Raw genomic sequence first — 26,795 nt, 5'->3', positions numbered from 1 at the left:
ACAGATACACGTGAATCGAACCAGTTTTGGTTCGTTTGCCGGTGTGAACGCGGACCACACTGGAGTGTATTTGCTACATAATAACAATTTTATTGCCTGGTGCGGACCAAATAATCGAACTAGCGGTGTGAAAACGACCTAAGAGGTAGGCAGTTCATATAGGAACATTTAGATTACAAAAAACCCTAATTACATAAATAATAATTTAACTGTAAAATAAAAGAAATAATACATATTTCCTTCTTTTCATTCATAAATAAAACAACTCAACACAAGCTCATCTTTGCATTAACTCTGTTATCCAGACCAGAACCAGAACCATGAGTTCCTTTAGCAGAGGAAGCTCAGAAGGTTCCTTATTTTAATAGATCCATGTTATTATCCAGCAGTAAGGAGCTATGAGGTCTCCCACAATCCACTGCAGATCAAACCCAACGATTCCAAACACTGTTGTACAAGTTACACTGCAGCAGATTATTTATTAAAATCTTCTGCATAAATAAACTTTACATTACTAAACTTTACAATATATAAAGCATAACGACTCTAGAGCCACATCAGCCTGTTTGCGCACGTGTTTACATTTTACAGAAACGAAACTTAAGTGCATGGCTAATTTGCACAAACAGCGCACTCCACGTGCCGCTCATGCGGTTTAGCTTCTTTCGGGCTAAAGGACGAGACTCTGTGGAATATGAGGATGTGCTGTTGATGGCCTTGAAGGTTTTCACTGGCACCAACTTTCGGTATTCACGGCGGTAGTGAGGAGTGAAGGAGACAAGAGCGCGCAAAGTCAGGGAGGTGGGGGCGCGCGGAGGCGACGAGAGAGAAGACAAACAAGCGAAACGGCGAAATCTAAATTGAATATAAGCATTATATCGATATATACGATATGTCAGAATTCATATCGAATTAAAAAAATATCTCGATATATTTAAAATATCGATATATCGTCCACCCCTAACAATAATAATAATAATAATATCAATAATAATAACAATAATAAAATATTTGTGGCCTTAAGCCTGATCCCATCAGATCTCAGAAGCTAAGCAGGGCTGGGCCTGGTTAGTACTTGGATGGGAGACCACTGGGAATTCCAGGTGCCACAGTGGGGCGCAAGTGGCGAAAACTGTTGTTGTGTCCTTAGGCAAGACACGTCACCCACATTGCCTAGTGTGAAAGTGGAGTGTGCGTGAGTGATAGTGGTGGTTGGAGGGGCCGATGGCGCAGATTGGCAGCCTCGCTTCTGTCAGTCTGCCTGAGGCCAGCTGTGGCTACAGTAGTAGCTCACACTGAGTGTGGAGTGAATGAATAATGAACTGTAGAGTGCTTTGGGTATCCTGAAGGGTGCTATATAAATGCAGTGATTAATAAACAACAACAACAACAGCCTTGTGTATAACATGGTTGCTAGGAGTAATGGAACTCCCTAATGTGATGTCATGATTTAAAAAACAGGGGAAAAAAGAAACCTAAAACTATGGCCAAATAATGGGGGGAAAAAGTTTAAAATGTAAAAAAAATATAATGATCTTATCTATGTTTTAGTAAAATGAGTTGTCCAAACTGTCAGAGGTACTTTAAAGATGAATTGTGTAAATTTTGTGGTGGAGGGTCCGCCAAATACTTTTCTCCATGGAGAAATGCTTCATGGTTATTGCTTTGCCTGGAATGTTTCACAGTATGACATTAAACCTTTCTATCTTCATGGAGACCAAACCAAACCAAATTACAGGTCAGATCTGTGGAGAGGTGACCCAGCTCACATTCACAATGTCTGTTTTTCTAGGTATTTTTGAGCCATAAAACCACTTGCAATTGAATAATTGTAAAGTAGAGCTGTTTAATGTCATACTGTGGAACATTCAGGAACATTGTCCATAGAAAAAAGCAGGTGACGGACGCCCAACCAAAAAGTTACACAATGCACCTTTACATATGTATTACCTATTTGCTTTTGATGATTTTTCTGGTCCAGTAATTATTCTATTTTACTTCCGTAATGTCTGTACCTGATGCTGATTCCTGGTTTATATTGGGTTGTGTTGACAGCCGGGGCCTCAGTGCAAAATGAGTCAGACTTGTAGTTTACTTAAGCCTGACAGATAAGGGTCAAACAGAACCCTAGACCCACCTCAGAACTTCAGACTCATATTTCCAGACTCAGAGGATCAGACTGGAGTAGAACACTTGCACTGTGCTTCATGAGGGCTCTGGATTCTGGATTTGTAAGGTTAGATGTTTATGATTGTGATGCTAACTATTTAGGTCTGTCGTAGTAACTTAACGCTGGTCAAACCTACTAACGCTAGCGGGAGGCATCTCAGGGCAAGAAGGTGCCAGATTGTTATTAATGTTCATCTTGATTTAGGGACAAAATACTAAAATAAAAACCCCAGGATCATATAGAGCAGATTAATATCATAGATTATAAAAAGAAGTGGACTGAAGGAGTGTAATGTCACCTACAGTGTTCAGTTCCAGTCAAATGAAGCTCACTGAGGTTGGTGCTTATAGGTGCAGATTTAGTTTCAAATTAGAGCTAGGAATTTATTTATTGACAAAGTAGTGAAATAAAAATCCCAGGATCATGTAAATTGGGTTAATGTGATCATTTTAAGACCAAAATGACAAGGTTCACAGCAGCAGTTACAGAAAAAGGGGCGACGCTTTTTCAGTTCAAACTGAATTGGAGCCAAAGTCATTGGATCCGAAACTACGCCCATGCTCACTTCCTGTCTGGAATGCAGGGGCTTGTGGGACAATATTAAGTCAGATGTGACTCAAATTGGCTGTGAAGTGCCCCAAGGGTCTGTACTTTTCCTAATTTATGTTAATGATATTACATCGGTGTCTTCATTATTAAAGTGTATTTTATTTGCAGATGACACCACTCTGTTTTACACAGGACAAAACATTAAGGATCTTCTCGAGGTTGTAGAGAAGGAATAAAAAAAAACAACAAAAAAAAGTTTTTTAGTCAAAGATTGTCCTTAAATATCAGTAAAACAAAATTCATGGTATTTAGTAATAGCAAAAAAACATGTCAAAGCCACATCATTTATCAGAGATGAGGAAATGAAGAGGGCACATGTGTTTAAGTTTTTGGGTGTTATGATCGATGAACATCTGACATGGAAGTAATAGGTGTGTTACATAAGGTAAAAGAATCTTTAAATAGGTGTGCATGTATATTTGTTGCATAATTCATTAATTGTTCCATATTTGACCTGTTGTATTGAAGTATGGGGAAGTGCTTGTAAAACTTATGTTAATCATTTTTTCTTTTCCAGAAAAGAGCAGAAAGAAAAAGAAAAGTGGATACAGAGACTTAACCCATCCAATAGTTATATGATTTAAGATACTGAAATTCAATTAACTGGTAGAACTTGATATTTAAAAAATGATGTATAAAGCAAATCAGCAGATCTTGCCGACCAATTTCCAAAGAAAATTTACAAAAAGAAAGTCATTATCATTTGAAAGGAACTGAAATCTTAAAACAGAAAAAACAGGTTCAAAACAACGACAGTGGAAAAATGTTTTTCAATCAAAGGTGTCAGCCTATATAAGTTCAAAAATCTATTCAAATGTTTAAAAGAAATGTCAAACATGAAAAAAGTATGAAGTATGAAAAGTCCTTTTGTGTTAATTAACAAGTATTTAATATTGTGTATGTCACATATATAAGTTGCTTATAAATGTAGCTGGAACTGTTGAAGTGTTGGAAATGTGTTACTTTGTATGAAAAGGGGGCAAATATTACAAGTCTATTCTTCTTTCTGCTCCTTTTCATTCACATTGATGTATGAACATAGTTATTTTGTATTCATCTTTCATGAATGAAACAAATAAAAAAAAAATCATGAAAAATGAAATGACACTAGAAGCCTTCAATCACCATGTCTTTCTTTTATATCTTTTTTTATTTGGTTAAAATGGTATTTAAAAAGTCTCAGTAATGCACATACAGATTTCCCCCTGTTGAGAATATGATTAATACAGCACTGTCTGCATATACTTTTTACTCTTCTTGCAGTGTTGTTTTTTTTATTACTTTTTCTTGAATCTTGAAATTTCTGTTGCAATTTCCCCATTGTGGGTTAAGTAAAGATTTTCTTATCTTATAAAAAAAATATCTCAAACCCAGAAGAATGCACCCTGTGAGTCACCTTATAACACTTTGGGAGAGTGGATGGAGTGTTGGTGGTCCTGCTTTGTTTTGCATTTGAAAAAGTTGCTCTAAATTTCCATATGTGCAAAATAATCTATATGCAGTGTAAATACTTGCAATAAGGGTTTGGGAAAGAGGAAGTATTTAGTTAGAAACCAACGATTTCCTTTCAACATTTGAAATAAGGGACTGCAGTTTTGAGGTCTTCCATTGCTCTGTAAACATTCAAACTTCTGCTGCACTAATCTCTTCATTCTTCCACTTATGTCAGCGCTTAAACTGAATTAGGACCTCTCTGTGTCTGAGGGGCACTGCTTTTGAGAATGCTTCATTTTAGGGAAACATGTAAAGTATCTAGATTACATTGGCCTCCTGTTAACCTTCTTACAGTATATCCCAAACAACGGAAACACTTTTATTCTTTAACCTTTGTGATTCCTCTGCACAGATGCAGGAGCTGGAACAGAGGGTAATTGAAGCCGATCAGAGGGCTGGCAATGCAGAGAAACAGGTAATACTGAAGGGCCCATGTTACATTATTTTCTGCTGTGTGTTCCAATGTCGTTTCCTCATCACAAACAGACCTGGAGATGGGTTTTGTTGTATTCACACATGTTTAACACACAGACCCTGCAGATTTAGGCTGAGTTCTTCTCTCAAACACTCCATGAAAACACTTGTGATGTCATGGGAAGTGCTCCACCCCATTTTTAAACTCTGCACATTTTTGGTAATTTCAATATTATCATTCGTATGTTTACTTCAGCGATATATCACCCTTCAAATTTTGTTAGCATGACAGACCTATTCTTAAAAGTGCATTGTGTCACTTTTCTGGTGGAGGATCTGTTAAATGCTTTTCTCCATGGAGATGTTATTGCTTTGTCTGGAATGTGCCACAGTATGTCTTTAAACCTTTCTAATTTCATGGAGACCAAACCAGACCAAGTTCCAAGTTAATCTAAGTATTTTTGAGCTATAAAACCACCTGTAATTGAATGAATGTAAGGTAGAGCTGTCTGATGTCATACTGTGGAAGATTTCAAGCAGAGCAATGATGTATCCATATTGTAGAAACAACCAGGACCCCCAACTGAAGTGCACTTTAATCAGAGTACATGTTGGTTTATATAAGCTCACAGGCTGCAGTCCACAGCTGCCTTGTTGAATTGCTAATTAAAGGCCATTACAGTTTGAACTCATCTGTAGGTGGTAATTTGATGGAGTCAGAACTTCAAAAACATAGAATACTTGAGCTCTTACGCAGCTGCTTCACTCACGCCAACTCATCCAATACTGTACTATGAGACTTAAAGGCGCACTGTGGAACTTTCTGGTGGAGGGTCTGTAAAATGCTTGTTTCTACCTCGCTCTACCTTATAGTTTTTCAATTACAGGTGGTTTTACAGCTCAAAAATACCTAGAAAATCAGACATTCTGACTGTGAGCGGGATTGGCTCTCCACAGATCTGATCTGTAACTTGGAACTCTAAATCTGGTTTGGTCTCCATGGAGATAGAAAGGTTTAAAGCCAAACTGTGAAACATTCCACACAAAACAATAATATTTCCATGGGGAAAAACATTTGTCAGGCCCTCCACCAGAAAAGTTACACACATTGCACCTTTAATTCATTAGATCAAGTGAATAATTCTAGAATCACCTTTTTAAAGAGAAATAACCAAACTAAAAATCCTTGTATGTTTTGGACTGACAAGTTAATGATATGTTAAAGCAAAACTAAGTACCTTCAGCAGTAGTGCTCTACCAACAGGTCGCCTGTGAAAATACACTGTCGTAAATCCTCTCCCCACCTTCCCCACCGCTCAGCTGAGCTCTCACCTTTGTTTTCATAAAGCCGATGAACACTGTACGCAACAAAATATCTCAGGTGGATAATGTTATTTTACTCTTTAAATAAATAATATCATTCTAAATCCCCCTCGAAATTCCAAACCAGTTCTTGGTAAACGTTCAGGCTGATTTTACATCTGGGCTAAAGTTGTGGATTCCTCCGTTTACATACAGACTGACAATACTGGCAACAAAGAACACTTCCACCTGCTAGAACATAGAACATTACTACTATATACAGATGAAACATTAGTCTGCCAATTACAGAAGTGACTCCGACGAGACTGACGAGACATGCTTTGAGCACATGCAGTGCAAATGCCTGATCCCGTTTGATGCTGGCGTGATGTTAGCCATAGTCACATATCACGTCAGGGCAAAATTTCCAAATTGCATTTGTTTTTGCTCAATGACAACACAAGATGAACATATCCTGAATGCAGATGAGACATGAACCGCTCAAAGCAAAGGATTTATACAAGCATGTATCAGTCTAATGGTTTCATAGCTATTCTGAAAAACGGAGCATGTTATAGGCGGTTTTAAATGATGTCATGTGAATACAATTTATTCTTTGTACTTTTTAGATTCTCGTCATGGAGGAAAAGATCAAGTCTGCCAACATCCAAACCAGCGAATCAGAGAACTCCTTGTACAGAAAGCACCAGGAATTGACCACCCAGCTTCAAGAAAAAGACACACTGATAAAGCGATTGGAAAGCCAGCTGGAAAAACAGGTAGAGACGATAACTGATCAAAGATGGTGGAGTGGCTGAAAATTGTACTTTAATGCTACTTTAATATAATATTACTAAACATTAAAAGGTCCATGTTACACTATTTTCTGATGTGTTGTAATGTAGTTTTCTCATCGCAAACAGACCTAGAGTTGTGTTTTGTTTCAGTCACACACAAACCCTGCACATTTGGGCTTGTGATGTCATGTGGTAATACAGGAAATGTATCAACACATGATAGTGTTTTTTAAACTCCATATACCTTTAAGGTTGTAGGTCCTGGGCAGATTCATTGATTGATTGTGTTTAACTGACCTTGACTATCAACTGTTCTACCTGGAGACCTGTGTAGCATGTTTTGGGTTGATGGGTTAAACCAGAGTGCCCGGAGGAAACCCATCCAGACACAGGAAAACATGCAAACTCGATCACATAAATAAGTGACTGAGGTGACCTGGGGATCGAACCCGGATCCTTCTTGCTGTGAGGCATGAGTGCTAGCCACTCATCACCCCCTCCCCTCCACAGCTCACTAAGTAGAAACGCCTCCTCCTGCCTGCTCCTTACACTAGAAATCATGTTTAAAATTCCTGCACAAATTGCTGTTGAAGTTACCTGTCCAGAAGTAATTTAGCAACCAACGTGTCAGTCTTTAGAGCCTTCATCTGCTTCAGTGCACGCCATCGCTGGAAGGAATCTCCAACAATCACCTTAGTTTGGCATTGCTCCTTTTCCCCTTCTTTTCTGCTTTCAACCATACAACCTTTCACTAGAATCGTATAGTTATAATTTCAGCCATTCAATTGTCAATCTCTACTGAATTAAAAGTAAAAGGAGCTGTTAAATTTGAAAACTACCGCTTCATGACATCACAAGGTGGAGTATTTTGAGCTCTGAAGCTGTAGACAGACTAATAATAAAGGGTTACTCAAACATATGTGAATGAAACTAAACACAACAGGGGCCTCATTTATAAAGGACTGCGTAGGAGTTGTCCTAAACTAGTGCCTATTCCTAGCGGCCACCAGAGGCATGTTCCACGCAAACTCCAAATTTAGAACCCTCTGCGTGCACTCCACCATGCAATTTGTGCTTTTAAGATCCCACCTGCAACTAGAATCTGTGCAAATAAACCCACATCACATCACACCCTCCCACACCTCCACCTCAACATAAAAGGAGCATGCAAAGTGACTTGTAAATGAGATTTACCTAAACAGGAACCAATAATCTATGGGTTTAACTCCACGCAGCACCACATGGTCACGTCAAAGGCTTAAACAAGGTTTTACAAAAAAAAAAAAAAAAAAGTGACAACAATGACTCATCTGTTAATTTAATAATATTTCATCTTATTTAGGCAGCACATCTTTGCAGATAAAGCCAATATATTTTCTCGCTGTTTCAAGAGTTTTATTGCTACATTTTTAAGAATGCCTGTGTGTGTGTGGGGGCTGGCCCCGCATGCATATAGACTAGTAGATACGTGCATCCGGGGATCTGAATGGTCAAAGGATGGGGCTATGAGCGCATACGAGAGTTCAGATGTTCAGATGCCCTCCCTGGGAGCGAAAGGAGCGAGGGAGGGGTACTTGGATCAGCATCCAGGGGACAAGCGCTTTAGCAGGTAGAACTCAGATTTGGCATCTAACACATCAGATACAGATCAGGTACTGTTATTCTGTCAATAAAAGTCTACAGGAAACATCCAAACTCTACTTACCTCTGTGAGTGCGCGAGCCTGGGTCAGGATGGGAACAGACATTATTGTGTTCTTCATATTGTCAGAGATCAAGCTCTCATTTGCAAGAGCTCCCAATTACACAAACATGCAGGGAATATTTCTGATTAAACTCTCTTCACTTCTGCTCCTCTCCCTGTGTCTCCAGACTTTGCGTAGAGCTTACTGCAGGGTCCTAGCTGCCGTTGTGATAAGCGCTGCGCTTTGTTTAGGAAGAGTTTCATAAATCCCGCAGTTGGCGTAAAGAGTGCCTACGCACTGATTTGTGTGTAAGCAAGCTTTATAAATGAATTATAAAGTCTGTTTTTGAGGAAGTAACAACATCCAGTACTATCCAACGAAAAAAAAAAAAAAAAAGCCCATTTAAGTCCATGAAATGTAGCTTTTGAACTCTCCTCTTCTATCTGTCTGAACACAGATTGTGGTCAGAGCTCAGGAGTCAAAGATCATCGAAGAAAAGGCGGCTAAGATTAAAGACTGGGTCTCCATGAAACTGCGAGAGGTAAGAGGGCAGCAAAGGATTGTGGGATTATGAGAAAGAACTGGTTTGGATCAGAGACTTCAGTTTAAGTTATGGTAAATCCTAAAACACTGTGGGAAGACCAGAGACTGATTTTACAGCATGGACAGAGGAGGTAATGGGGGTTTAAAGGTATAGAGCATAGATGGGGAAAGACTGGGAATTAGACTGATTTATTTATTTATAAAAAGAGTACACTAAATAAAAACTATATATTAAGGACTCCACCTTTACATAAAACTGAACATTATAGCAGTGCATTACTTTAAAAAAATGCATTTATGAAACATTTTTATTCAAACATGGATTAAAATTCAATGAAACATTCAACAATTGAATGATTACCCATTTAAAAACAACATATTTCCTTAAAGGTGCATTATGTAACTTTTCTGGTGGAGGTTCTCCATGCTTGCTTTGCCTGCCAGTATAACATTAAACAAATATACCTCACATTTATTAAATTATAGGAGTTTTTATTTCTTAAAACTACCACAGAATTTATTATTGTGAGTGGGCCCACTTCTCCAAAAATCTGACCTGTAACTTGGCCTGGTGATATTGCTGCTTGTCTCCATTGAGATAGTTAAATTAAATGCCATGATATAGAACATTTCGGGGAACAAAACAATAACATCTCCATGGAGTCAAGCAGGTAGCAGAAAAGTTCCACAGTGCACCTTTTAAATTGTATTTTCTAGTAAACACTGAATTCACTGTGGAGTTGTTATTGATTAGAAGTTTTGAAGCTTCTCTATCTTGCATACAGGATTTTTTTTATTGCTTGGTTTTGTGTTGTGCTTGTCACCGTGGTGATTGCTATGTATAAAAATAATAATAATAATAATAATAATAATAATAATAATAATAATAATAATAATAATGCATTAGTCTTAAACTGCACTTTTCCAGCCACATTCAGTGGTGGTAAGACACTGTTGTAGCCACAGCTGCCATGGGGCACACTGACAGAATGTGGCTGCTAATCTGTGCCATTGACCCCTCAAACCACCACCAACACTCACAAACACACACACGCACACACACGCGCGCACACACGCACACACACACACGTGTAAAATGTTATGTTTTTAGATGTGCTTTTGAAAGTCCCTGCCCCCCTTTTCCCCAAAACCTCTAAAAGAAACAAGTGTTAAAATATATATTTATTATATATATTTATATATATTTGTTTTTTTCAGATGGAGCAGGAGAACCAACAGCTGAAAATGGCCAATCAGAAACAGTCAGAACAAATAGTGCTACTTCAGGATAAGCTCCAAGGTAAGTACTGCTGCCATGGTAACAAGCAAGAAGGTCTGGGGTTCAATTCCCCAAATTATGCCTGGTGATAGGACCCCACTTCTCCTGACAGCTTTAACTAGAACATATCCTTCTCCAATACTTTCTGAAGAAATGAGTCTGGTCACGATTAGTCTCCCAGAGTTCAGATGACCATGACTGACAGGTGGATGAGCCAATTAGGGACAAGCATGGTCCATTCAAAACACATATGGCAACTGAAATGGGACTGAAAAACATGGAAGATTTTTGTAGAATGGCGGCATGGTGGCTGAGTGGCTAGCACTCTTGCCTCACAGCAGGAAGGTTCGGGTTCGATCCTTTCTGTGTGGAGTTTGCATGGATGGATGGGTTTCCTCCAGGCGCTCCGGTTTCCCCCATCAACCCAAAACATGCTACATAGGTCTCCAGGAAGAACAGTTGATAGCTAAGGTCAGTTAAACACAATCAATCTATGAATTTGCCCAGGGACGACAGGTGGAAATTAGCACTGACTCTACAACCTGGTACAATGCATCTCTCCTGTCATGGTTAATGTAAAAATTGTGCGCTGTCCCTGTCTCAAATAAATAAAATAAATAAATAAAGAATCAATGAGCAATGAATTAAACTCTGTTCATCTGAGGAGAGAAAAATATGATTTTATCTGTAAATGATGGTGACCAATGAGTTAAACTAATAAATCTGATTGGACATGTTTGATTCTGGCTCAAGGTGCGACGGAGTGGGGGACCAGACTAAAATTCATTTGTATAAAAATTAGTTAGCGTTACTTTATTTTGACCATTTTACAATTTAACAAAACACAACATATAGTTTTTATACTTCAATCAATACATACACCAAAAACATGTAATTTAAAGAAAAGAAAGAAGAAAATAGTTAAAAACTAAAATAAAAAAGACATAGGAAGCATGTCTTATTTTAACCCTACCCCTAATTTACAATATTTAACCACATGATGTTCTTTTGTTTATTTCCACTATCACAGTAATATCAGCCTTCACCAGATTAAACCTTCACCATAGACTTACATTAACTAATTTCCTTACAGTGACAATAAAGTAAACCCTATATTACTTTTGGCAGCTAAATTTGTAAAAATGTGAGTAGCAACTAACCATAAGTTATAAAAAAATACAACAGCTATAAAGTGATTAAATTCCCCATGTTCTATACTGTGGTCTTAGGTCTTCTCTCCTCCTGTATTTTTCTTCCATAGAAAAACAGCTCTCTCTGTACCACATTTCTCATTTAGCACAGCTCCCTAATGTGGAAACACCACAGGACAGTGGTTAAGCAAAGGGTCAAAGTCAATAGTCTTTTTAGTCCTGGTTTAGTCTTGGTTTAGTTCTGGTTTAGTTTTGGTTTAGTCCTGGTTTAGTCTTGGTTTAGTTCTGGTTTAGTCTTTGTTTAGTCCTGGTTTAGGTCTGGTTTTGTCCTGGACTATTATAATAGTTTAGTGGTAGTTCAGTCCTGATTTATTACTGATTTAGTCTTGCTTTATTCCTGGTTTAGGTCTATTTTAGTCCTGGCTTAGTTCTGGACTATAGTAATAGTTTTTTAGTATTGTAGTTCTACTCCACAATCGATAGTACTTTTAGTCTGACCAAGACCTGGCTTAATCCTGATCTAGTACTGGTTTAGTCCTTTTTTAGTTTTAGACTATGTATGCCCTGGTTTAGCCCTTTTTTTTTTTTTTTTTTTTTTTTTTTTTTACCCCAGGTTAGTCAGATCATATACTGTATGCAGGCTATTTTTTCTTAAGGTGCAATGTGTAACTTTTCTGGTGGAGGGTCTGTCAAATGCTTTTCTCTATGTAGATGTAACTTTGTCTGGAATGTTTCACAGTATGGTATTAAACCTTTATGTCTTCCCAAACCAGATCAAGTTCAAGGTCAGATCTGTGGAGAGGTGACCCCGCTCACAGTCAGAATGTCTGTTTTTCTAGGTATTTTTGAGCTACAAAACCACCTGTAATTGAATAAATGTAAAGTAGATCTGTTTAGTATCATACTGTGGAACATTTCAGGCAGAGCAATGACATCTCCATAGAAACAAGCAGGTGACAGACCCCCCACCAGAAAGTTACATAGTACTTTAAGTACAATTTACACATACAGTTTAAATATAGTTTAAATATAATTTTGTCATAGTTTAAGACATATCTAAGATGAAAAAAACTATATATTAGAAATTGGCACTGCCCCATTTTTTTTTACGCATCTTAAAACATAACCACTGTTGTATTGTGTGTTTTGGTCAGTTTTGTTGGAGAAGCCCCCCTCCTTGTTTGGGACCAGCTCCCCGGCGCTGGACACTCACCAGGTCCCTGTGAGTCCCCTGTTCCCCCCATGCCGGCCTGGGTCTCCTCTGCCCCCGGACGAGGGCAGGAGGCAGGGAGGGCCAAGAGGAAATAATCCCCTCTACAAAACTACAATCACAGGTACACAGGGTATGTTAATAGGGGGCCTTTCTATATCAAAAACATCAATTCCCCCCAATTAGGATCAACATAAAAGTGAAGAAATGCATAACACACTCAGATGGCTGATGTCAAAATGTTTTTGGTTTTTTTTATAAAGTTTCACCAAAAAGCCTTCATCAGATAATTTTTTGAACCACAGTTTATAAAATTGTTGCCCACTTATGTGCCCATATCCCCCATCAACAAACAGGAGGTCTCAAAGTGAGGTCAGCCCGCTCTACAACAAGAAGAAACAGTTTGATTTACATCAAAACATTCTATTAAATACAACATTAGTTTGACTGTATCACAAAAAGCATCTTAGATCAAAGTCTTCATTGATGAGTCTTAAGTCTAGAAATCCTATTTTTGACAGGTATATTTCCAGATTTTCACCTCTAGGGGGCAGTTGTATATGTTCAATGCCAGTATAACTTAAGGAAGAGATAGGATGATTGAAATCTACAAAACCTCCTTAAAAATATACCAGTGTGTTTTGTTTAATTCATTTTGTTGTCTGAAATGATCCAAATGATTCTAGTGAATGTGTATGAAGTTTAAAAGCACACTGGGGCACTTCCTGTATTATCAGTGTTTTAAATTTGACAGAAGAACTCAGCCTAAATGTGTGTTTGTGGGTTTGGGTGTTAAACATGTGCAAATGAAACAATACACTGTTTGTGATGAGGAAACAGTATTATAACAGAAATCAGAAAATATGTGCCCTTTAAATAACCTCTGCATTATATTTGACACAGCTTAAATAAAAGTTTTTTTAATTATTTTTTTTAATTTAAATGTTACACACTTGGGATTGAACCAAACATATTCCATAACATTGTATTGTATTTTCAGATCACAAAAGATCCCCGGACCTTCTCACTAAAGGGAAATCCTACATTGACGCTTTCGGACCAGAGCTGCCCCTGATTTTAGACGCTCCATCTTCCGATCGGGACAACTCCTCAGACGAACTCAGCTCCAAATTCCGCTCTCACTGCCTCCACTCTTCCTCCTCCTCTTCCTCCTCATCCTCGGCTTACGAAATGGCGCACGAACCCAGCTCTCCTCTACCAATCACGTCTCTACAATCACAAACTTCCATGTTGTCACGATCTCCTTCCACCAGTAATCCTTTTCCGAATCAGTCCAGTATGACGCTACCAAAAGTCCGAACTCCAGTAATTCCCAGAGACAGTTTACAGCTAGTTAAAAAACATTACAGCCAGCCGCAGCCCAGTCTAGATAAACTACACCACCTTAATGTAAATATAGACATTACAAACCCATCTTCAACTTCTTCTACACTGAAAAGTGCAGGGACCAGCACCTCTCTATTCTCTCAGGTAGTGGAAGAGACGGATATAGATGATGGTTTGTTGGACAGTATGGAGGGAGTGGAGGAGGAAGCAGGTCTGGAGGAAGTGTCCCAGGATGGAGTCTCATTCCTGGGACTGGCTGAAGAGCTGGAGAGGCTGGACCCAGAGGGGCTCAAACCGCCCACGCCACCGCTGCACAGGTTTCCATCATGGGTAAGAAGAGACCATAATTCATCTTGATTTTAAATACATTTTATTTTATGACTTTTTTTGTTTTCTGTGTTATTGTTAAATCAGACCTATTCTGCAAAATGGGCATTTCAGAGCTTTTAACCATGTTATAGTTGTTTTCCCTCAACATTTACTCATCAAAAGTTGTATTTGGAGGGATTCCTGCATGTTTGAGTAATCTTTAATTGTTTATTTGCCGATCAACCCCCGTTTTCACCCCACCGGCAGAAGCCCACTGTGACGTATGCTCCTTGTTCTCAAAATGTAATTTTCTTATTTGATGATATGTGTAGAATTTGGCAGTGTTGTGTAGTCTTTCTCGTACCAGTGAAAATGTGCAGCTAACACCGACTTACTTCTTTTATTAAATTGTTATAGATGAATGTAAATTAAAATGTCCAAATTATAACATAATACTCGACGGGTCTCGTATTATAGCTATAGGGCACACATAAGCACAATATCTTTTCGTCTTGTTTAAGGATGATTTCCTGTCCTCCAGAGCCACATAGGTTCATCCAGAGACATATAGTTTTATTCACTTTTTCCTCTAAACTTATTTGTGAATAGGAGAGCAGGATTTACGCTGTGGCCAAGTCTGGGATGAGAGTGTCAGAGGCCTCTGCAGGACCCAGAGGAAGAGGTCAGTGTGTCTCTAAATGCTACTTACTACTACTACTACTACTACTACTACTACTACTACTACTACTACTACAACTGCCACTACTGCTACTACTACTACTGCTGGTGCTACTTCTACTACTGCTACTACTACCACTACTACTGCTGCTAGTGCTACTACTACTACTACTATTACTACAACTACTATGCTACTGCTTCTGCTGCTGCAACTACCACTACTGGTACTACTACTACTACTACTAATATGAATTATACAATGTTCACAGCATTCTAAAGGCCAGTATTGAATACAAATGGAATTTAGGGCCCTTTTTGATGTCACTTCCTTTTGACCTGCAGGTGTGGACTGCCCCCCTCACACCTGTGCAGCTGTAGCCCCGCCCTCTTTCTCCACCTGAACTCTTTATTTCAGGCTCTACCTTTAGGCTGCTGGAGGAAGAGAGGAGGGCAGGAGTGAGAGAGACTTTTTAATCAGAGCTGATGAAAGAAGAGAGACTGTGTGATTACAAAGAGCTGCAGAGGCATTACAGCGTGAAGAGAGAGAAGGAAAGAAAGAACGAGGGAATGAGACTATGAATAGAGAAAGAGAGAAAATGAGAAAGTGAAGAGAAGAGAGGGAACAGAAAGAGGAGGGGAGAATGAGGGGTGAAAAGGGGGTGGTTGAGAGAGAAAGAGGAAGAGAGGAGAGGAGGAAGACAAATGAGAGAGCAAAACAAGAAGGGAGAGAGGGGTGAGAGAGTGAATAAAGAAAAAAAAAGAGGTGAAGAGGTAGAGGAAAGAGGCAGAGAGAAGGAAGAGCAAGAGAACAGAAAGAGGGGGAGAGAGAGAAAGAGATAGGGAGGGGGACGGAGAGGATGGTGAGAAAAAGGTAGGAAGAAAGGAGAGATAGGAAGAAAGGGAGAAAAGTGACTGCAAAAGGAGAGAGATTGGAAGGAGAAGGAGGTAGAGATAAAGAGAAATGAACACGAAGAGAAGGAAATGGGAAGTTAAAGAGGGAGTTAAGGGGGAGAGTAAGGGAGAGAGAAAGAGAGAGAGAAGGAGGGAGGAAGAGAGAGAGACTAAGAACAGAGGGAGGAAGGTAGGAAATATGAGAGAGGTAAAAGAGGGGGAGGGAGAGAAACAAACTGAAATAAGAAGGAAAGGAGAGTGGGGGGAGTGGAAGAGGGAGAAGAAAGGAAGGAGAAGAGTGTGCAGAGACAAGAAAGAGATGGAGCGAAAGAAGATAAAAAGAGTGATGAAGGAAGGATCTTTCCTTCAGAGGGACAGAGCAAGCACAATGAATAGCTAAGGGGGAATAGAGAGAGAGAGAGAAGAGAAAGAGAACGAGAGGAGACAAATGAGAGAAAAAGAAGATGGAGACAGAGAGACAAGAGGGAGAGAAGGGCACCAAATAAAAAAGTTGATAAAAGGAGAGAGAGGTATAGCTAGGATAGAGAGATGAGAAAGAGAGAGAGAAAGAGGTTAAGATGGAGGGATATTTCCTGGTTCTAATCTGGTTTGGATTAGCTCAGAGCAGACTCAGCACTTTTCCACTCTCAGGTTCAGAACTCAAACCCCTCGTGCACCATCTGAAATTAATCACTCACTTTAGAGAATAGAGGCTCAGTTTAATTTTAAAGAGTGAACCTTCAAAATAAAAGCTTCACTATGACACATTCTAATCTCCATGGAAACACAGACTAGTTTAACTACTAGACTAGTTGGGACCCACCCAGAAAAACATGCAACATTTAGAATTGTTTATTTGTATTATCTGTCTGATGTATGAACATTTTGACCAGATTTTCTATTTTTTTATTCATTCAACCCAGTATCTTAAAAGATGCATTGTGTAACTTTTCTGGTGGAGTTTCCATCAAAAAATGCTTTTCTCAATGGACATGTTATTACTTTGTCTGGAATGTTTCACAATATTGAATAAAAATTTTCTGTCTTCATGGAGACTATTGAGCTATAAAGTCACCTGTAATTTAATAAATGTAAAGTAGAGCTTTTAATGTCATACTGTTCAACATTCCAGGCAGCACAATGACATCTCCATAGAAACAAGCAAGTGATGGACCCCCGACTAAAACATTACACAGTGCAAAAAAATATATTATGAAGAGCCTAATAAAAAATCAGTTTGTAAATTTGAAAAGTGCAGTGTTTTTCTCTTCTCTTTTCTCTGTGTTTAAAAAAAAAAGTAATTATAACATAACATAGCATTAACTATATGTCATTTTTCATTGATTTTAATTTTGATTTCTAATTTAAATAATATACATCTGTTCTTTTTGCTCCAGGTTTACCTCAGTATCCAGCTCCAGGCCCCTTCTCTCAGCTCATCTACAAAAAAATCAGTGTCCCAGTCTACACCACGCTCAAAGGGGTAAGAAAAAAACAACATTTTTTCTACAAATGTGTTATAACACAACATTTACTATTTATAATTATAATACTTGAAAATGTGTACATAATATAATATAATATTATATAAACAGGCTGTTTTCTATATATATCATATTTTATATATATATATATATATATATATATATATATATATATATACTCCCCAACCAGAGATTGGGTACGAAACCCCAATAAGTATCACGCTGAGCGAGGCAGCGACTGACCTGAAAGATAAGATCATGGCCCGAATGAACACAAGGCAACCCCGATGCCGGTTACAGAGGCTAAGTGTAGTACCATCTGAAAGTCTCCTAGACGATGTGAATGCAGCACTGACAGTGATCCCTACCACAACAATCACTGAAACCAATGAGCTGATATACACTTCAGCAGCAGTGATCCTAGATGTGTTGGGCTATAAGAGCAACCATGGGAGCCATGCGATACAATACCCACCATGGCAAAGACGGTTAGAGGCTAAAATCAAGGAGGTGCGGAGAGAAGTGAGCCAACTGTCAGAGGCCCAGAAAGGTGTAATGAAAAAGCAAGTGCCCAAGAGGTACAACCAGTTGCCCATACCTGAAGCACTCGAAACTGCCAAACAAAGGCTCCAAGCCTTGGCCAGCCGCCTAAAGAGGTACACACGAGATAACGAGGCCAGACGAATAAACCGGCTGTTCGCAACACAACCGGCGAAAGTGTACGCTCAGTGGCAGGGTAATAACAGCAGAGCATACCCACCAAGGCTGGAGACTGAGAGGTACTGGAAAGGCATATGGGAAAGGGAGGCATCACATAACACCGATGCACAGTGGCTGGTGGATCTGAGAGAAGACCACAGCAACCTCCCTGAACAGAATCCAGTCACCATCACAGTGGCAGACATCCAGGGAAGAGTCTCAGGTATGAAAAACTGGACCGCACCGGGCCCTGACATGATCCATGCGTACTGGCTAAAGAAGCTCACTGCCCTCCACGAGCGCCTGGCAGCACAAATGAACTAGCTGCTAAGGGATGGGACTCACCCTGAATGGTTAACCCAAGGGCGTACGATCCTGATCCTAAAGGATCCTTCAAAGGGTGCAGTCCCATCCAACTATCGGCCAATAACCTGTCTCTCCACAACATGGAAGCTCATGTCAGGCATCATTGCGGCTAAGATAAGTGGGCACATGAATCAATACATGAGTGCAGCACAGAAGGGTATTGGCAAAAACACCAGGGGAGCCAAACACCAACTCCTGGTTGACCGAACAGTCGCCCGCGACTGCAGAACCCGTAAGACCAACCTGTGCACTGCCTGGATTGATTACAAGAAAGCCTATGACTCAATGCCACACACATGGATCACTGACTGCTTGAAGCTGTACAATATCAACAGGACTCTAAGGGCGTTCATTGCGAACTCGATGCGGTTGTGGAAAACCACCCTTGAAGCCAAGGGGAAGCCACTTGCACATGTGTCCATCAAATGTGGCATATACCAAGGAGACTCACTGTCCCCACTACTGTTCTGCATAGGCCTGAACCCCCTCAGCCAAATAATCGACCGCACTGGCTATGGATACCGACTCAGAAACGGGGCCACCATCAGTCACCTCCTCTACATGGATGACATCAAGCTGTACGCTAAGAGTGAGCGAGACATCGACTCACTGATCCACACCACAAGGATCTACAGTACAGACATTGGGATGTCATTCGGGCTTGAGAAATGTAGCAGGATGGTGACAAAGAGAGGGAAGGTAGTCCACACAGAGGGGGTGTCACTCCCAGAGGGAACAATAGCAGACGTTGAGAACAGTTACAAGTACCTTGGTATCCCACAAGCAAGTGGCAACCTCAAAGAGGCAACAAGGAAAGCGGCTACGGCCAAATACCTGCAAAGAGTGAGGCAAGTCCTTAGAAGCCAGCTCAATGGCAAGAACAAGGTGCAGGCAATCAACAGCTACGCCCTGCCAGTGATCAGATACCCTGCAGGGATTGTAAGCTGGCCAAAGGAGGAGATACAGACCACAGATGTTAAGACACGAAAGCTCCTGACCATGCATGGAGGGTTCCATCCCAAATCCAGCACCCTGAGACTGTACGCAGGCCAGAAGGAAGGGGGCCGAGGACTAGTGAGTGTGGGAACCACTGTCCAGGATGAAACATCCAAGCTCCTTGAGTACATCAAGGACAAGGCCCCGGCAGATGAGGTGCTCAGAGAATGTCTCAGACAGTGGGGTCCAGAGGAAGAGGTGCTGGAGGGACCATCATGGCAGGACAAACCCCTACATGGGGCGTACCACCGGAACATAACTGAAGTGGCTGATATCAGGAAATCCTACCAATGGCTTGAGAGGGCTGGTCTGAAGGACAGCACAGAGGCACTGATCCTGGCTGCTCAGGAGCAGGCCCTGGGCACTCGAGCAATAGAGGCCCAGATCTACCACACCAGACAAGACCCACGGTGTAGACTGTGCAAAGAGGCTCCTGAGACAGTCCAGCACATAACTGCGGGGTGTAAGATGCTGGCAGGGAAAGCATACATGGAGCGACATAACCAAGTGGCGGGCATAGTGTACAGAAACATCTGTGCAGAGTACGGGCTGGAAACCCCAGGATCAAGGTGGGAAACACCTCCAAAGGTTGTGGAGAATGACCGAGCCAAGATCCTGTGGGACTTCCAGATACAGACTGACAGAATGGTGATGGCGAACCAACCAGACATAGTGGTGGTGGATAAGAAACAGAGCAGAGCCGTGGTGGTTGACATCGCAATACCAAGCGATGGTAATATCAGGAAAAAGGAACACGAGAAGCTAGAGAAATACCAGGGGCTCAAGGAAGAGCTGGAGAGAGCCTGGAAAGTAAAGGCATCAGTGGTGCCTGTGGTGATCGGAGCACTCGGGGCTGTAACCCCCAAACTGGAAGAGTGGCTTCAACAGATACCGGGAAAAACAACGGACATCTCAGTCCAGAAAAGTGCAGTACTGGGAACAGCAAAGATACTGCGCAGAACTCTCAAGCTCCCAGGCCTCTGGTAGAGGACCCGAGCTCAATGAGGGTGAGAGAGACCTCCCACCGTGGAAGGTGAGAAACACATTTTTATATATATATATATATATATATATATATATATATATATATATATATATATATATATATATATATATATATATATAATATATATGTATATATATATATATATAAATCCATGTGTTTTTGTTTTTGTTTGTTAGAAAGCCACAAAGATATATATATATATATATATATATATATATATATATATATATATATATATATATATATATATATATATATATATTAGTGCTGTCATGCGATTAAAAAAATTGAGAGATTAATTAATTATGATCTGTAATTAATTAATCTAATTAATCTCTTTTTAATCTCACCTAAAAAATGCTGAGAAAAGCCTTCAAGTTGAGGTATTTTCATTTAAATTCATTATTACATTATTGTGGCAGATCAAAAGACTGATATAGAACAAAAAAAAGTGACTTTATAAAGTCATTTATTGTTTAACAAATCTCTCCAAATTGACTGTTGAGCCCAAGTCTCCATGAATAAGAAACTGCTGTAAAGTAGCAAAGATGAGGAAAGCTGAACATAATAACTTTTGTCTACTTAAAGACAATAAAAAGTCCAGTCTTTCCTTAACCATATTAAAAATATTATTGATAGAGAAATGCTTTATATATGAGATCACTGGTTTTAGTTCTGGTTTTAGTCCTGGTTTAGTCCTGGTTTAGTCCTGGACTGGGTTAGTCCCTGTTTTAGTCTTGGTGTTAGTTCTGGTTTAGAGGCGCACAGGAGGAAGCGCGGTTTACGCAGCGTACGCGAGAAAACGTACGCGGCGCACGGGAGCACGTCGGTATCCACGCAGTAACTACGGAAAGAAACATGGTCCGCGCGTTCTCAGGTTAATGACGATGATGAAGGTGTGTGTTTGTGTTTGTGTGTATTTGTGTTTGTGTGTATTTGTGTGTGTTTGTGTGCGTGTCCCCTCATGTGGCAGGTCACTATAGGACAGTAGTGCAGACATCATGAGTCTATGCAGGTTGTTTTCACCAGTGACATTTAAGTTGTAGGCGATTTTATATTTGTTATTTTCTTTTATATTTCACGTCGGGAGAATAATTTCCAAGACACGAATGTGTTTTTACCTGTGCACTGCTGACTCTGTTCTACTGGCTCTTCCACCTCGTCCATTGTGCGACTAACGCCGCAAACGTTAACATGACGTTTGCATCGCTCTTACTGCACGCGTTTTGTGTGGGTTTCCGGCAATGAGTGGAATTACCGAAATAAAAAAAATAATTAATGTGTTTTTTGTGTTGTCCCAACAACACATAAAAACAGATTTTATAATAAAGCAACTCGCATACAGAAACTGTAAAGTTAGAGATTAAAAATGAGATTAACGCGATTAAAAAACATAACGCGCTAAATATGACTGTAATTAATTAATCGCAATTAATGCGATAATTTGACACCCCTATATATATATATATATATATATATATATATATATATATATATATATATATATATATATATATATAAATCCATGTGTTTTTGTTTTTGTTTGTTAGAAAGCCACAAAGATCAGCAGTGTCCCTCTACCTGATGATGACTCTGGTTCAGAGGATGACAACAGCTCTTTGGCTTCTTTGCGAACCTCCATTTTGAATCCAGACAAAAAGGGGAATGTCCCAGGAAGCCCTCGCGCCGTCAAGAGAGGTCTGAAATGGAGTTTACTCTTAAACGTGCACTCTGTAACTTTTTGGTTGGGGCTTGTTTCAGTGGATATGTCACTCCTCTGCCTGAAATGTTCCACAGTATGACTTTAAACAACTCTGTCTTACATTTATTTTAATAATTACAGATGATTTTATAACTCAAAAATACCTAGAAAAACAGGCTTTCTGACAAAGAGTGAGGTCGCCTCTCCACAAATCTGACCCGGAACTTGGTCTGGTTTGGTCTCCATGATGGTAGAAAGGTTTAATGCCATACAGTGGAACAATGAACATTGTGCAGAGAAGAGAGAGAGATGGAGACGAAGAAGAGAAATTAAGGGATTTAAAGAGGGAGAGATAAAGGGAGGAAAGAGGAAAGAGCAAGCAGAGAGGACAGGTAGAGAAAGAGAGAAGAAAAAAGTAGAGGGAAGAGAGAGAATGAGGAGAAAAAGGAGACAAAAAAGAAGAGAAAGAGAGAGGAAGGAAAGGATGGAGAGAATAGAGAGACTGAATAAAAAGAGGGATTGACAGAATAAGAAAGAGGTAGCTAGGATATTTCAATCTGTGATTTTCAACAGTTTTGACAACCCCAGTTTCTTGACAAAAGTACTCAACTTCATTATTTTGAGTATTCATAATTCAGTTTTTTGGAGTATTGTATCTTGTTTCTTTTCAGGTGTTTCCATGTCTTCAGTCAGCTCAGAAAGTGACTATGCGATTCCCCCAGACGCCTATTCTCTGAACAGTGACTATTCTGAACCTGAACACAAAGTACAAAGGACCTCAGCCTACTCCTGTGAAAGCACCGGACCAGTCAGTATCACATGACTTTTCATAGGATCTCTTCACAGTTACCAGAAGACGTTTGGAAACATGCAGATGACAACTTCCGGTGTAGTTAGCGACACTGGGCCTGTGATAAAACCACGGATTCAGCAGCATCGTCTTGACAATCTGCCAAAGCTTTCTATGGGGGACATGACTTTGCTGTCACAAAGTTTTTTTGTTTGTTTTAAATTAAGTTAAGTTAAGATAAATTATAATACACAAATTAATAGGCAATTTATGTAAAAAAGAAAGAATACAGTGATGTCTAGATGAAGAAAACTGGGCCATTCTCTATCGCCAACAGAGCACAAAGGAAGTAGTCATCCGCATGTTTCCAAATGTCTGCCGGAGTTTCATTAGTAAAACACAAGCTGATTGTTTTGCGAATGTGATGTCACTATGAAGGGGGAGCGACTTAGCACAGGGAGCAAAGGGGAGGGGTGACTCAGCAGTGCTTTGGTCTCTTTAAGAACCTCCATTTTGAATCTGAACAAAAACAGAATTGTGTTTTACATCTATAATAATCAAAGTTATACTAAAGATATACAAGTGTAATAAATGAAATTAAGTATAATAATAAATAGGCTGCATTAAAATTGACAATGTCATAATTTCAGATTGAGGGTGGGGGCCTATATAACTTTATGGGACATGTGTGTTTGAAAGAAATTTCCAACTTTCAACAAATCTGCAATTTGACAGTTAAAGGTATAGAAGTGGATTAAGCGAGTGTGATGTCACCCATGGCATTCAGCTCCAATCAAATGAAGCTCACTGAGGCTTGCAGTTACAGAAGTGAATTTGCAGCCAGGCTCTGTATGAGGAATATGATATTTTTATGGGCAAAATAGCTAAATTAAAACCCCACACTATAACAAATTTCCTGTAAATTTTACCATAAACACCTGGCAATTTTGTTGCCAGGTGTTTATTGTATTATTTCAGTAAATTACTGTAAATTGTATTTACAGGTAAGAGCTGGGAACACTTTACAGGTTTTTGTTGGGGAATTTTTACAGTTATTCATTGGTTTGAAGTTTACAGTAAATAATTTATCTGCAGCTTATAGCAAAACTTATACCACATTTACAAGTATTACCTGGCAATTTTGTTGCCAGGTGTTTATTGTATTAATTTCAGTAAATTACTGTAAATCATATTTACAAGTATTACCTGGCAATTTAGTTGCCAGTAATTCCCTGTAATTTAAAAAAAATACAGCTAATCAATGTATTGTCATAAGAACAGACAGACTCAGAGCTAAAATGCATTCAAACATTTATAAAAAAAACAAAAAACAGTTACCACAAATACACATTAAAATACGTAAACAAAAGATGTAACAAAATATTTAACACATGTAACTGACAGTTGGACATGAGCTGATGTATAAAGTCCATAAAGAGCCTGAAGAGAAGAGACATGAGGATCCTTCAGCTCTGTATGAGCTGCACTCAAGTCCTTTAGGCTCCTTCTAGATCTGTAGTCCTGTGTTCACCTCATGAAACATCTGCAATCACAAAACACACAGGAATCAAAGGAGGTAACAGCACTCTGTATTATTCTAATGTCATGCAGAAATGTTCACCTGTGAAGTGCAGTGGATGCAGTGAAGAAGTGAGTTGAGCTCAGACACAGAGCTGGAATGTGACCTGATCTTAACTGATCAGTGCTAAGTATAAACCAGGAGACCTAAACACAAACAATCACATTTTATTATTAGAATACACCTTTAATATATATACACTGAGAGGAGTGACAGAAAACAACTGTGCTTAATGTTATTATAATGACCTCAACATCCCACCACTAAGTGTGTACATGAATGACATGCTCACCAGTCCAGTGTGCAGGAGGCTTCTAGTGAAGAATGCAGGCAGCTACAGAGATGAGGTCCTCAGTCTCCAGTGTCCACCTGGTCTGGTGACACCTAAACAAATAAATGCATATTTTTTATTAAACATGGTGTTCATTATTACACCTGCAATCACAGAACATTATCTTCCATGTTTTTTGACATGTTTGGCCAATTCTTTAATTTAATCACAAGTTTACCTTTACTTTACTCCAGTGCACAGTGGACTTTTATATCCGTGTTGATGAGCCAGCTCAGCTCATGGTGAGATAAGACCTGGACCTGGTCTTCTCTCTTCAGTCCACCACCTGGTGTAGGCCGACTGCACTGACAACTTCACCTGAACAAACACATTCACATTTGTATCAAACATAGACGTGTAAAGCCTGAACTGGCAATATGCTTTTGTAGCTCACATTCACAGTAAACACGCCTAAACATATTCAAAACATTAATAGAGTGACAAAGATTCCACTGTTCCTCCTGCCTGCTCCGGTGTGTCCGCGGCCCCGCCCCGCACACACCTCTTTCCCTCCATGACACATCTTCTACCGGGCTTGTACCAGATCCAGTGCCCGCATTCACTGTTCACATGTAAAACAGCGGCTCAGCCCGCGCTCACCTCTGATAAGCACTGACTCTAGTGCGATACGCGCCACAAACTCCTATTCTCCCGGAGTTTTACGATGCTGCGGCCGGTGTCTGCGTTGTTCCCCGCACACTGTAGTATCATTCCGCGCTCACCTCGGTTCACCGCTGCCTCTCGTGAGCGCCACACCCGCTCTACCGGAGAGTTCATGTGTCGGAGTGTTACCGCGGCGCAGCCTCGTCTGGACCCGGGTCCGTCCGGCTCAGTTCGGATGACCGACACCGCAGTGCCTCGCGCGCAGCAGCAGCTCGAAGATGAGCTGCACCGGGCTCGAGGGAGTCGGCCATTTTCCTCACGTGCTCATGTAAACAAGTCTATACCGGTCTAAATGCGCATGCGTGACCACAGATAACAGCGCGGTTCTATTATGTTTAATAAGCTATGTTTACGTCTAAGTGCGAGACGACTTACACAGACACAGAAACAAACAAATAAGCTATCTTACAAGCTGTATTAGAACGGGGGAAAAAATATAAAAATGACTTAAAATCAAACAAACAAACAACAACAAAACAACAGGTTACTTACTCTTTTGTGGAGTAAATGAACCAGTGCATTATCCCGATGAGCTCCTCTTTGTCTCTGCTCTTCTTAACTGAATGTGTGCGGTGTAGAAACATTTGAAAATACAACATTTACATGTAATATCCTCCCATCTACAATAAAGCACAAACTCATTTTAATTTACAACAGGCTGTTGTAGAAAAAGTTCTTACTAACTGTATTTTTTTTTGTCCCACAATGCATTGCAATCTACAGTTACGGCATGTAATTTGTGAAAGCAAGAAGCAGTTGTAAAAGTTACTGTAGAAACTACAGAAATTTGTTAGAGTGCAGGGTCACGTGCTCAATAATATGAACATTTTAAGACCAAAATGACAAGGTTCACAGCAGCAGTTACAGAGAGAGGGACTGCAATATTCCAATGTAAGTCAACTGGAGCCAGGCGGCTAGTGCTTTACATCTGTCCATTTATAAACATGGTCTATGGTTCATTCCACCTGAGAATTCTCACCTGTCTTCCAGCTGTTTAAATTATTGCTATTTGCAAATGTTGTGATGTCACATGAACACAACCTTTTATAACAGCAAAAATGTCGAGCTTTAACTCTTTCTTTATCATAATGATCATGTCCTCTCTGATTCAGGAGACACTGGAGAAGTCGGGGTACCTGCTGAAGATGGGTGCGCAAATCAAGGCTTGGAAGCGACGCTGGTTTGTCCTCAGAAATGGAGAGATCCTTTACTACAAGTCTCCTGTGAGTTTAATGGAGTGTCTGTACAGGTGCTGTCTGTGTCTGTGTCACTACACATCTGTAAAACACTACGAGGGCAGG

General features: G+C 39.9%; 1 protein-coding gene across 1 annotated transcript in view; it reads left to right on the top strand.

Moving 5' to 3' along the window:
* plekhh1 (pleckstrin homology domain containing, family H (with MyTH4 domain) member 1) overlaps positions 1-26,795 on the top strand; it is a 97,684-nt gene that overhangs the window by 47,617 nt on the left and 23,272 nt on the right. Inside the window, 11 exon segments of the mRNA XM_055155900.1 lie at positions 4,626-4,688; positions 6,619-6,768; positions 8,928-9,011; positions 10,232-10,313; positions 12,598-12,777; positions 13,654-14,330; positions 14,919-14,997; positions 17,276-17,361; positions 21,980-22,127; positions 22,803-22,939; positions 26,607-26,717. Of these exon segments, the coding sequence (XP_055011875.1) occupies positions 4,626-4,688; positions 6,619-6,768; positions 8,928-9,011; positions 10,232-10,313; positions 12,598-12,777; positions 13,654-14,330; positions 14,919-14,997; positions 17,276-17,361; positions 21,980-22,127; positions 22,803-22,939; positions 26,607-26,717 (1,797 nt within the window).

The sequence above is a fragment of the Boleophthalmus pectinirostris genome, unplaced genomic scaffold, assembly GCF_026225935.1.
Source record: "Boleophthalmus pectinirostris isolate CB_2022bp ecotype Guang Dong unplaced genomic scaffold, ASM2622593v1 HiC_scaffold_10, whole genome shotgun sequence".
NCBI lineage: Eukaryota > Metazoa > Chordata > Actinopteri > Gobiiformes > Gobiidae > Boleophthalmus > Boleophthalmus pectinirostris.
The sequence above is the reverse complement of the archived record's forward strand: the minus strand, read 5'-3'. Positions and strand labels throughout refer to the sequence as shown.